At 55.9% G+C, this 13,461-nt stretch overlaps 1 protein-coding gene across 1 annotated transcript; it reads left to right on the top strand.

The window, feature by feature from the left end:
- Nucleotides 1-1,465: 1,465 nt before the first annotated feature.
- Nucleotides 1,466-2,306, top strand: E0L32_008645 (uncharacterized protein; the record flags this gene model as incomplete). The annotated part of the gene is made up of 2 exons (XM_031143522.1): nucleotides 1,466-1,508; nucleotides 1,828-2,306. 2 exons carry the CDS (start codon nucleotides 1,466-1,468, stop codon nucleotides 2,304-2,306), a joined length of 522 nt encoding a protein of 173 aa, XP_030992137.1.
- Nucleotides 2,307-13,461: the final 11,155 nt, after the last annotated feature.

Here is a 13,461-nt window from a genome sequence, read left to right as displayed (position 1 = left end):
TCGGGATAGAGAGCTCAGGTGCTTGCAAGAGGTTTCCAAGTTGCATTCGACACCACCATCGCTCTGATATGATGTATCTGATATATCTTGCTATTTACACAATGCGATGTCTGGTGTTATGCATGTTGTTCATCTGATCAAAAGACTTTATCCAGAGCGAAATGTCTTCTCTCGACAACGAGGGGAAGGCACTGTGCTATATCCACAAACGTACCAACCTTGTCATTTGCCTGCCGTCGACTCACTGTGTAAAACAGCGATGCCAGTAGAAAAATAAGTCCTCTAGAGATACTAACACCTGGAGGCTCGAACTGAATGTACTCCCAAGCCGCCAAAATTAAAATTAAAAAATCAAAAAATTCCAGTGCAGGTTGGCCCCGGAGCTAAACAACTTGGCTAAATTGCCCGATGCCCAAAGGCAAAGAGCTAGTCATCCAATTGACAATCACATACTGAAGCTTTCCATCTCAGCGGGTCGGTCAGTGTCTATGATGGAATATGGGCATCTTGGAAACAGGAAGCCCTTTGGGGAATTGACTCCATCTGAATCCAGAACAGGTATCGAGGTGGATTGCTATCCATCCACAGTCCGCGTGACGGGGAGTCTTCTTCTTCTCCCATTCGAGGTAGTCGGCGCAATTCAAGCCCCGATTCGGGAGTGCCGGAGCACTACCGTGGCCATCCGATCAAGCCATGGCTGTCCTCCGAGCCTGCCACCATCTACAAGTACGGATCGGGGAGATGCCGAGGTTCACTACATTAGCATCATTGCCAGACCACCAAGCAGAGCTTCCGCCGTGTTCTGCCTTGCCGTCTTGTGCGGGCGGGAGCCAGCATTCCTTCGCGGGTACGCACACTCTGCAGCCAAACAAGGAGGACGGACGGACAGAGAATGGATGGAGGCGTGTGTGTGCGTGGATGCTGCGGGCTGTGCTTGTGCTTGTGCCACGGTACGCCACGGAATAGTAAAAAAAAAGATGCCGTTGTGAAACTCCCGTATCTGATGATCGTCAGGCCTTGCGTGTGTCACATCCCCCCGAGCGCTCCCGTTCCAGACCCAGCCAGCCCTGCAAACCTTGGAAGAAGCTCCAAGCTCCAAGCTTCAACCCCACCATCCCATCCCATCCATCCCTTTGATTCCAAATCCCCTGGAGCTATCGGACCCCGAGCTACATGGAGCTAGTTCTGTGACGTCTTCCCCTCGAGACAACAAAACCCCCCCCGCCCCTCCCGATCTCTCCATCTCTTCTCCCCTCCAATCCATCGCGAACAAACCCCGTCCCAGATACAAACCTGGAACATCGAGTCTGCTCCCGAGCACTGCATGTCTAGCACCTGCTCTCGAGCGCCATCACTGTTGTTGCACGAGCTTCGACGACTCGGAACCAGCTCTCCTGCGAGAACCGCCATCATCAGAGACGTGCGCCCCGCCAACAACAGAGTCCGCATCAGGCCATTCGCAGCCATGGCTTCCGCAACCACCTTTTACGACTTCAAGGTCAAGGACAGTAAGTGCCAGTCACCCACCCGTCGTTCGCAGCAGCTTCCGGGTCACGCTCGTCGACATTGTCCGCATCCACATTGCCGCGCCGTAGATTGGACCCCCACGCTGTTGTCCCCCTTCTCCGGGACCGCGGACGGGGCCGGAGCTACCTCGGCACTGCCGGACATGTCAGCTTACGCCCGCAGCCGCACACACCAACACCACCGAGCACCGGATTCCGGCCGGCTAGTCCCGGAAGCTGCTTTCCCCGATGCACCAGCGCTCCCCCCCAAAAAAAAAACACAATCTTTTCGCTAACCAATCATCTTCTTCTTCCCCAACAGAGAAGGGCGAGGAGGTCTCGATGGGCGACTACAAGAACAAGGTCGTGCTCGTCGTCAACACGGCCTCCAAGTGCGGCTTCACCCCGCAGTACGCCGGGCTCGAGAAGCTGTACAAGGACGTGCGCGCCCGCCAAGACGTCGGCGACGACTTTGTCATCCTCGGCTTCCCCTGCAACCAGTTCGGCTCGCAGGAGCCCGGCTCCGACGACGACATCCAGCAGTTCTGCCAGGTCAACTACGGCGTCAGCTTCCCCATCATGGGCAAGACCGAGGTCAACGGCGACGCCGCCAGCCCGCTCTACACCTGGATGAAGGAGAAGAAGCCCGGGCTCATGGGCCTCAAGCGCGTCAAGTGGAACTTTGAAAAGTTCCTCATCGGCCGCGACGGCGAGGTCAAGGGCCGCTGGGCCAGCACCACCAAGCCCGAGTCGCTCGAGAAGCCCATCCTCGACGAGCTGGCCCACGGCCAGAAGGCGTGAGTCTTTTTTTTCTCTCCTCTCCTCTCTTGCCGAAGAGGGAGCCGGTGGAGCAGGAGAACTCCTCCGCGTGTTGGTTTTGCTCTTTTTTCTGATGCTGGGTGGGTGGGTGATGTTGCACTTGCGGAGAAAAACAGTGGCTGTCTCGGCGTGAGGGACGCGGTCTCTAGGACAGAAGACCGCGAAAGCTAATGCGTTGCTGCTGGAGAAGAGAGCCGAGGCTGTAGACAGACGATGAGATGACTTGATTCCCTCTCCGCGTTCTTGTTTGAGATTTGGGTTATCGCTCTATGACGGGCCATATCGGGGCGGGAAAGATAGCTCCAGATGAACACCTAGTGTGCGAGATCTGGTTCATAGAATAGTCATTCATTTGCTATCCCGCTTCCAAAGTCAATACACACCTCTGTTTATCACTCACACTGCCCCTTGATGGATATCCTAATACCCATACGACTGAGCTACTCTGGCAGGAGAGAGAATCCATATTCTTTGTTTCCCAGACAGACTCCGCCGCAACGAGAAAAGATCTAGAGCCCCAGCCTAGCTCGCTGTACATGGAGATACATGTCGTCCGCAATGCAACCTCGAGGGACAAAACGATCGTCGCTTTTCCCCAACTCGCCCCAGCAGACACATGCACATGTCCCCCCTCCCCCCCTTTTATTTTCCCCTTTCCCACAGAATCGGCATCCCCCAGCAGACAAACCAAGTACGCTTAGCGTCCGACCCGGATCCGGGCAAAGATCGTCCGTCCTGGAAAAGAGACACGCATGCCTACCCCGGTGCATGGGTGTTGTCAGGAGATCATCATTCCTCCCCCTTCCCCCTCCCACCCCCCTAGAAGAGCCACCGTGATAAGAACGTGGTGAAGGTCGAGGTTGAAGGGTTGCAGAGAGATTAACAGAGCCCTACGCACAGCGGACATCTCTATCTCCCTCCCCCCTCGGGTGCCCCGGCACCGCGGCCGCGGCCGCCAGGCACACGCCACACGATCGACGGGGGCGTCCCCACGCGGGCCTGGACGGTTCGATGATGGGGGGCGGGAACGGGTTGGCGCCGATCGCCTCTTGCGCGTCGGTTTGCCAGCAAGCCACTCCCCGCCCCGCTGCCGGGGAGGAAAGATTATGTTTGTGTGTGTGTGTGTGTGTGTGGTGGTCTCTCAAGCTGAATCGGGGCGGCGAACCCCGGCCGAGCTTCGTCTGCGCCTCCTCCCCTCCTCACCCCCGGCCAGAAGTTCTCCAGATACGTATGGGTAACGTTGGATCGGGGCGCGAGGTTCCCCCAGTCCTCTTCTCCTCCCCGCCCCCCGCTCGGCTCCAGCCCCCTGTTCGAAGGAAGCTTGCCACGCGCCAACTCGAAGCTGAGTGTCTTGAGCAATGCACAAAGGGGAGGCACAAGGAGGCAAAAGGTTTAAAAAGACCGTGATGCAGGGGACAAAGATGGGGTCTTTCTGCCTGACCTGGGGTCATCGTCTGGGGGAGGCGGGTTTCCATCGGCTCCCGAGATAGGGGCTTCTTCCTCGTGCCTCTCCTTTTTACCTACATCCTACGTACCTGCCGGCCGATAACTCGCATGCCCCCCCTCAACCCCCCCCCGGGGCTGGTCGTCCGGCTTCCCTCCCCAAACGGCGTGGCGCTTTCTAGGGGCGCCGCGGTATGGCTTACGCGGTTCCCCGGGCAGAGCAGCTTTTGCTGCTCGGGGGCCGTTTTTGGTAGGCCGGGGGCTAATATCAACACACGGCCGAGGATTGGTCTTGGAAGAGACTAGACCAACTACATGATGCTTCGGGCTCGCTCTCTCCCTCTCTCTCTCACGGTGGTGTACTGAGAGGAGCACAGCTCCGCCCTATGATTTGTCTCACTCTTGCGAAAAGCGACAGCTACTCTCCCACTCTGGCTCCGAGGGTGGCTCCTCCCCCCAAGTTGTAGAAGAAAAAGGTCAGTCAGACACACACACACACACACACACACACACACACACACAACACCCTTGTTGCTTATTGAGCGGGGTGTGTGTATTTGTGTGTGTGTGTGTAAGCTCGCTGGTGGAGTTTTCTTCATCAGAAGAAGGAATCTGTTACGGTAGCAATACTACAAGCCTCTGTGATATCTACAATAGCTTTGTTACCTCTCTCTCTCTCTCGCAACCTTGTGCTCTTTCTGCTCCTGCATCCAGGCAGACAAGACGCAGGCCAGTCTTTTCGCACCTTCGCCTCCTCTCTCATCTAACGTGACCTCCCCGTCTTGACTCAAAACAACTGCATCTTTTCTACGCACTTGCAGTGAGCGGCAAAACGTGACCCCTGACGCAATACTCACCCCTGCCTTTACAAACATCGATGTCATTCATGACTAGGACTACAAATCTTGTATCACCGCCCGCCAAGAGGCGAAGGCTTACTTGTAGTCTGAAGGGTTGTCGTCATTAATATAATTCTGGACACGCTCCCTGGCCCCGTGGGCTGATAAGCCACAGCCTACTACTACTGCTGCGGACAACACACGCAAAAGAGTGTCGGTCGGCGTAGGGCGCGGTGAATCTCATCATAAATTATTCTGGGCGGAAATCTCGGTCATCTCCTGCGGTGCCAAAACAACACAACAACGGTCGTAGGACACTTTTTTAGTCCGCGTGCAACCCCCCTCCCCCCGGTGGAGAGAGCTTTTGTTGCATAATCTGGGTCCGTATATTGCTTTCGTGGGTCGGAGCGCAAAAGTCCTCTCTTGTACTCGGAGAATCTTTGAGTGTGGTAATCAAAGAAAGGTTTTGGTAGATGCCGCTGCTGCTCTGAAGCTGTTGAGATTGTCGAGATCTGACAAGGGGGGACTTGGTTCCCTGAGATCGGGGGGTGTCCTCGGATATGGTCTAGGAAGGTCAGTCAGTCAGCTCGGGTGATACCGAGATGGCCCTCACTCTCTCTTGTCCGACCATTGATTAGTAGGCAACGAACGAACCTCCGCACATGATCATCGAACCGTCAGACCGTCCCCACGGCCCGGGAAGGGCCGCACGGGTGGGAAGATGCGACTCGGAGGCGAGGCAAGCCAGCCCGGATCACGCGGGTAGCGGTCTAGACACGATGTCGTGTCAGATCGAGGGGCCCTATGAGCTTTTCCAAGCCTCACTTATCAAAAGGGGGGCTTCGCAGCTGCTTCTGACTCTCTGCACAAAGGACCCCGAGAAGGTCCGGGCGTCGAAGGATTTGGCATTGCTTATTGCTCTCGTCGTCGTCGTCGTCAAGTATGCTTTTTTTTTCCGAAAGCGCCAAGACCCGTCGTCGTCGTATGGCTGACACCCAGGCATATTAAACAAAAAGCAGATAGACCGACCTGCGCCTCGCTTGAGTTTCTGGGAGATGGAGGGCCTGCTTGCATACGCGAGCAAAAAAGGAGAATAAATTAAGCTTTCCCGCGTGAACCACGCTTCCGTCTCTCTGGGAAACCCACCGGAAGATGAACAGGGAGTTGTGGTTTCTTCATGAGAGATGGTGTTTGGACAAAGCCAAATGCAAAGTCTCTGCTCGTGACCACATCCGAGTGGCAGCCGCCAAGTCTTGATATTGAGGATATTCTTAGAAACCACCCCCCTCGATATGGCTGTCAGCAAACTCTGACGCCCGGGCCGGGTGTTCATCTTGAGGGAAGACGGGGCACGAAATCCTCGATGGATGCAAAGGTCGTAAAAGCCCTTTCGACGTCAGTCACATGCTGGCCACTCACTGGAGCGCTTCAACTCAGACTCAGTGACGCAAAGGCAGCTTTGGCTACCTTCATATAGCGAGTCCGAGCATGGTGCCAGAGAGCCATGTCCGAGCTCCATTGGACATCGAGAGCCAACAGTCTTCTTGATAGAGACAGCAGACGAGCCGTGAAGAGAGGAAGCAGTGAGACGGCAGAGACTCCCCGGAATGCAACGCTCCCGGCCCCCGCGTAAGTGGCCCGGTATTTCGAGGAATTGGGTCCTCGCCAGGCTACTGGCCGGCGCACATGAAGTTTCTGTCCCTGCTCCCTCCGCCCCCCCTTCCCCCTTGCCCTACATGGCCGTAGGGCATAACGGGACGGCTTGAGGTTTTCCCCCAAGAGGTCGCTGGCGAGTGTGAAAAGAGCAGTGCGCGCAATACCCGGTAACAAGGAGATACAAGGCAGGAAAAGCAGGCTAGCAGGGCCACCCGCCCATCCTGGACCCAGATTACAAGATTGGAGATTTGAGAGTACCTGCCCGTACCTGAGAAATCGCCCGCCGGGCCCTTCTTTTCCCCAGCTTCTCTCTCTCTCACATCAAACCTACCTACGTACCCTTGACACACCCATCTCTGGCCTAGTCTGATGTCATCCTGCCTGCCCGTCTCGGTGACGGAAAAGGGCAAGTGTCCACATTGCAGGCGTCGCTTATTAGTTCTTGTTCCAAAGGGGGACCCCTCCTCCTGATAGCAGAGTTTGGGACTAGAACACCGCAACATAGTGGTTGGCACTTTCTTTGCTGGGTAGTAGCCGGGGGGCAGGCCTGGCAGGAGGGCACTGCAATCAACAGCAGCCAGAGGACTGAGAGCCTCTTTTCTCTCCAGTCTCTGTAGTGGGTGGTGCGTTGTTGTAAGTGCCACCACCGCGGAACTCATGACGAGCTATGCAACCCCAACCCTCATGTTGCTCAAAGCCTAGCGGCAGTCGGGCAGCCAGCACGAGACTATCTTGATTAATGACCACTCCATTACACGAGACAAAACTCCGCCTGTGCGTGGCGCCAGGCGGCGTGCGCGCACCAGAGTTCAACAGGAAGCTCCGTCGGGGAGTTCAAGGGGATCTTTTACGATTGGGCGAATTGTCCAGCAGGGCAGGAAAGCAAGTCCCAATGTTGATTGTAACGTTCCATTCAGAAACTGGCTGGCGTGCAGTGACGGTGCCAGGTAGGTAAGTTAGTTATTTTGCCCACTAGCGGCGGGGGCCTCGATCTGGTTAGGTTTCCGACGGGGCCCGGGTGGAGCGGGCTCTGCTCTGTCGAATCAAGAGCGCCAGAGTCGAACTTCCAATGTGGCCATTTGCCGTCTGGGCTTTGCTTCTTGGAATCCAACAAGAGAGGATTGGGCTTATCGTGATACCATCCAGGCCTGGCCAACCGTGTGGTGGGTAGGTATTTCTCGTTTGGCAGAGAGGATCGTCCGTGTCGAAGTTGAAGAATCCTGTTCATCACGAAGCCGTTCTCGACTAGCCAGCAGGGAACATGGCCTGAACGGGGGCGCGTCTAGTCCCTGCAAGAAAAGGTCGCCAATCACTAGCTCCGGAACAGCGCTGTTATCCAAGCCCTGTCCGTGCTCGTGTCCTTCCCTTGGTCCCGAGTCCGGTCCGCGGTTGACGTACCGAACAGGCGCCAATGATAACAAGCCCTGGCGCCTGTCTCCGCCGATCATCTCGCTACTAGGCCAGTCAAGACGGAGGAATCCCGCCCGCACAGTTTTCCGTGGCAGCAGAGGGCAGTAGGTGCCACTTTCCCACTTCTTTTTTTGGTAGAATCGAGAGCATCCCGCCTCTTATCCGCGCCTGTTTCCTCTGCTGGGGTTTGCAGGGGAGGCCAAAGACTTCATATACTTGTAGTCGATGTCAAGGAGTGCCATATTCAACCGCTGTAACCAGGGGTGCAGGCCCTGGTTGAAGGAGTGGTCTGGCGGCGTGATCGTCCTCGACTCTCGTCACGGCATGCCTCGGGAGTGATGCAACCGACAGGGTTTTTGCGCAGACCGGGATTGATCTTGAAGAGAACAACGCCAACGCTAGGTATTTTTCCCTAAGCGGACGACGGAAAATGGCGTGGTCGCCCAATTAGCGCTCGGAGTTTTGACGTCCCAGAGGTGATTGGGAAGACGGTTGTCGACACTGCAAAAGTCGGATCACGTTCACGCAACGGCGCAACCGCGGCACTGCTTAGTTTAGCTTGTTCCTGCCAACACCCCTCAGTGGATCGATTCTTCGATGCATGCTTCTTCGGTCCTTCTAGCGTCTCTGGGGGATGCATGTGCTTTGCAGCCCTGTCCGCGCTATCTCGTAAGTGGCCAAGCATTGGGGGCTAGTGACTTGCCTTGGGCGCTGAGCTAGCGATGCGGAGTACGTAGTAGGGGCACTCCAAATGGAAATCGACGGATACCGACGCTTCCACGGAGTTCTCTAATAACTCATACTCCATACGTACTTGCACGTTCAGAACACGTCCCATATCTGTCTGCAGGGGGCCCAATGCTCCTCACCTTGGGGGGATTTACCTACCTACCTAGGTAAGGTACAGATCATCGCACATCAGTGGAGGCCCAACACAGCCAACCGCCGTCCAGCAAACCTGCTAGTGTCGACGATCCGGCGGAAGGCAGCCCACCGGCCTTGCAGTAGCTGGGGGGCGTCCAGTGACAGAAGCAATATCCTGAAGGTCCAATTGCGATGAGATGACGGAAGTTTCCAGAGAGATGAGTATGTACCTCTCGCCTGTGATGTCGTACGGCTAGTAAGCTTATGAGATCCCTGTATCACAAGGTAGCTCGACTCTCGAATCCAATACAGCAGAGACGATTGCTGAGGGCTGCGGCACAGTCAGAGACCCATCTCCACTCCAGCCTGGGGGTTCACCGCTCTCTCGATCTAGATGTATGATCTTCTTCCGGGATACTGCGGGGTCGGGCTGATGATAGCGATTTAACAAAGATGCTCTGTCGATACGCATAAGCGATGTTTCGTCCGCTGTTAGATTGGTGTCATTTGGCCATAGCCGGGTCAAAACTACCTTTGTGTGAAAGGTGTCAGAGCGTATTGTAGTCGGACACTAACATTGTCCAGCCGTGCCCTTGCTCGTCAGGAAATTAGTTGGCTTCCTGTTTCGTACGTAGCTCTCCGGAGAATAGGGATAACTCAATGGACAGCCTTATTTTTTTATTCCGTGGCCAGGCATGGTTGGGCAGATGGGCAGATCGTGGTTTTTCCCTAGAGGATGCTCCCTACCATCTCTGGGCCTCTGGAGTAGCGAGCGAGTGGCCCTGTAAGTCGGGGCCCGCCGTTCGGAATACCTTTCCCCCACAAGACTAAAAGTGTCAAAGGCCCGGCCGGGACCAGGGTCTCGGTGGATATCAGCGGGCAAGTCCTGTACTCCTGCCCGAGGCTGGCCTCCTTCTTTCTCATGATAGCAGTGCGATTCCTAGGCTGTTTTGACGTGCAGGTGCCTCGTTTGCATGTGGTCTGCCATGACGTCGGTAAAAGGTTTGGTAAAGACTCAGGCTTGGCTCTGCACCAGTTCCTGATCAACCGAAATTGTGGCTGATTTTTAGCGCCAAAGGCCGTCTCAATGCCTGTTTCGTCAAGCACTGAAAGGGGCAAAGGCCGAGGGGGCTACGGGAGCCAAGAGAGAGAGACACCAATGCACCCATTTGACCAAGGAGTGGCAGAAGCCGGGCTTGACCAAACAGAGTTAAAGGAGATTGGGGTACCTTAACCCCCGGAGCTTGCGCTGGCAAGAGATTGGACAACGCTGACGCTGTTTCACCAAGGCTAGCTTGGTGCCGGCTCTTGGAGTGCCGACGACTCTGTACCTTTCGGTACCTTGCCTCGCCTGTGCTCTCAACTGCGGACAGGTACTAGTTAGACCATACAGGGGCCAGCGACTCCTTCAAAGTGGCCTTTTCTTAGGAGCGGGTTATCGGGCAGTCGAGGCGTCTTAGTCTGCATCTCTAGTAAGACCCTCTTGTCGACAATTGATACGAAACGGCCGTATTTTGCGGTGTAGGTAACTTCGGCTCCGGGGCGCGCTCGGCTCCATCCAGCCACGGGCGGGACTGGGGTGAGTGGGATGTGCGGGCGGAAGATGCCTGTGTCGCACGCGCCTCCCCTGAAGTCCTGGCAACCAAAAGTCGATGCAGGGGAGGCCTGACGTGAGAAGAAGAAAAGAACGTGATCCGGACAGGAGATGAAGCAGCCGCGGCGGAGCTGTTGAACAATCTTGCTTCGAGGGCAAATCGGGCCCAAACTCACCTCAGCTGAGTGGCATGGACGACCCAGATGATTCGTGAATATGCATGCAAGACCGGCCATGCAATGTTGCACGAGTCTGAAAAGCATTCTAGCAGCGCCTCGCGAGGCGATCATCGTACAGGAAGCACGACCCTTTCTCGGGCGTGATCAATGTCGCGGCCTGGACAGATCACAAGCCCGACAAGCTTTCGCTGTCCCACAGTGGAACTTTGCTTTTTTGATGGCCAGGGTCTGTCTCCGAATGATAACAACGCAGATTAAGGTTATTGATCCCCGGCACCTATATCGCCGGCTTGGCCATAGGAGCACCTGCTGGCCCGTGGTCCGTGACTGTGCTGCTCGTCGCGAGGGCCCGGCATGCCGTTTCGACAGCCCTCAGCTGAGAGCGCGGGCCACTCGCCACCCCGAGCACGTCTTGGGGATGGGGACTGACGTTCAGTTGGCAGTTTGGGTGGTCTCGCATGCCGGCGCATTCCAATGGAGGTGGGCAGACCCCACTGCATCTGGGTTGAACAGCGCCATGCATGATGTCAATCGCAATGATAGGAAGCGTCGGGGTGGACCGAGAGCCTGAGCGCTGAAGGTGTGAAGAGGATGCAGGTCGCGGCCGTGGAAGCTCATTGGAAGCCTGCAGAGAACATGTGCGACCATGGGATCGAAGAGGGGCGGGCAGGCGGGTAGGTACTTTCATTTCCCCCGGTGTCAGCTTGCGTGAGCACCCGAGGCATCTTTTGACCAGTGACGAGTGGTTGTGTGTGTGGTGTGTGTGTGTGTGAAATCCTCCTGGCTCAGTTCCTGGTTCGAGCTGCCTCGTCGCTACCAGACGATGATCCCATCTACAAGAAACATCTCCACGCTAAGAGCTAGCAAGCAAGCTAACCTGCATGCCCATACAAGCAAGGTCCAGGTCGCGGGATCACCAGCCTGTAATCTCTGTCAGTACCTATGGCCGGCCATCGTCAGACAGACCGGTGGGATAATATGGGGATTAGATTAAGAGGCAGCATCGAAACGAGACCGAAGCAAGACCACCGGCATGGGACAGACACGCTCCTCGGCCTGGCCGCTGTGACGAAACAGACAAAGAAGCTAAGTAAAGCACAACCCTGACGTCGACATTTTCTGGTCGCAAAGAGCGGTGGCGGCGCGAGTGAGGGACGAGAGAGTAAAATGAACTTCACTCCATTGCGCAGGTCATGCTCTGCTCGGACGCCTCTCTGTGACCTGGGTTTGTGTAAGAAGAAAGCCTCTCTCGAATGTCTGTTTGGCCCAAGGACCAAGATAACACAATCTCGTAGATTAATCCCCGGCTGCAGGTGAGCGAATATAAATTGGTTTGACAGCTCACTGGCCACCTGCAAGCAATCTCAGGGTTGCGCGTTGGCGACTTCCCTCACCGATAGCGACCCCCACATGCGTCTCATAATATATTCGAGTTGGTACATGCTGTGAAAGGCAATAACGACCGAGAGACGACAGCACCCACTTCCACCATGGGCACTCCCCAGGACCCGGATTTCTGTCGATTGAGCTGTTCCTAAGAATAGTCTTTGGCATGCAAGCGGTCAACACGCCTCAAGGATGACTTCTGCTTTCAGGAAATCAGGGTCACGCAGCTTCTGGCTTCTCGTAAGAGCCCGGGCACGCGCCGTAGACGACTTGTAGGAAGAAATTAAGCAACCAGCAGCTCAAAGGAGAGTCCGAGGTAGCCAGGTAGGTATCTCGAGTCGATACTTGCGGGTACCTACCTTCCTACAGGCTGAGCTGCAAAACACAGAGGCCTGGTTCTGGTGGCGCTCGTGCAGCAGGGCATCTCTCCCAAAGGATTCTGCTGCTTCATGATGGAGGGGCCCGCTGATGCAACGGTACCTGCTGTCTCCATGCATGGAGGTCGGGTGCCTGTGCTATCACTGGCGGCCCAGGGCCCTTTTCATAGGCGGGTGTCTCACGAATTTGTCCAGCTTATGGGTAAGTCATTTGCATTGCCTTCTCGCAGTGGTCAAACACAAGCTAGCGATGATGGGGTTGAAGGGCCAGCGCAACAATCCAGAAACAGTTGGAGGCTCCGGGTGGCTTGCAGCACACATCATTGCTGTTCAGAAGCTCGCAATGCCGAGGCTGATGGGGTGAGCCTCTAGGGCTAGGCCGCCCGGATGCCTTAGCTCAACGGCATTCTTGGCAAACTCTAGACACGGACAGGCTCGCCTGACTTGAAGCGGGCGGCAGTGAGTGTTGGGTTTGACAGTCTCGCCAGTCTACTTAGTACTGATAAGATGGCCCGCTTATACAAGTAGAGACGAGACGAGAAGAGACAGAGAACTACCCGAATTGCCGTTCCCTCTCATGTCGGATGGCCCCCTGACGCCTTGGCTTGTCGTATTCAGACTCAGTGTGGAGAGCAAGGTATTAGTCGGTTGTGCTGGTGCTTGAGCCCTCTTGCATCAGCATGCGGCTTGCATCTCACGAACCGCCAGGAACGACGTAAATCGGGATGGGTCCCTTTTACTGCCGACTAATGCAACGATATCAAGAAACCTGGCCCCTGAAGACTTGGAGATAGGAGCGGGGAGTGAGCACCGATGTCCCATGTACATACCTAGGTTTGTAGTAGTGGAAGCCCCAGTGGAGAGTCCTGGGGTTCCGAATTCCCTTTAACACGCTGCTCGCGACTCCTCCCGCGGCTGTGCCCCATGCCATGGTCAAGCGGCAGAGCTCTAGGACATGGCAGGAGGGAGACAAGACAAGACAAGAGGCGGAAGAGAAAGCGAGAGAGAGAGAGAGAGACGATGTGTGACTGCACAATGCTCGCAACAGGCCTCGGCGGCAGCGAAGCAGCAATAATTCTGGCCTGCAGACTACCTAACCAGAGCCTTGTACAGAACAACCGCCCCTGTCGCATCGCCACGAAGCAACGCTACCAACCTAAAAACCGCAGTGTGTTCTTGTGCCTGCAATAGCCCTGGCGCACGCCTCAAGTGGGAACCGGTGCTGCTGCCCCCCAGTTTTGAGGAACCAAGTAGCCTAGCAGGGATCTCGTCCGGTCCCCCCATGCTTAGCTTCGAAGTGGATGGCGGACAGGGGGGAGCAGGAGGAGATGGTGGAGGGAGGGGCGGACAAGGGTCGAGGTACAAGTACATGCATGCACTTCACTCTCT

Source organism: Thyridium curvatum, assembly GCF_004353045.1.
Source record: "Thyridium curvatum strain D216 chromosome Unknown NODE_58_length_281357_cov_77.750052, whole genome shotgun sequence".
Taxonomy (NCBI): domain Eukaryota; kingdom Fungi; phylum Ascomycota; class Sordariomycetes; order Thyridiales; family Thyridiaceae; genus Thyridium; species Thyridium curvatum.
This window is presented reverse-complemented; position numbering and strand designations above follow the sequence as displayed.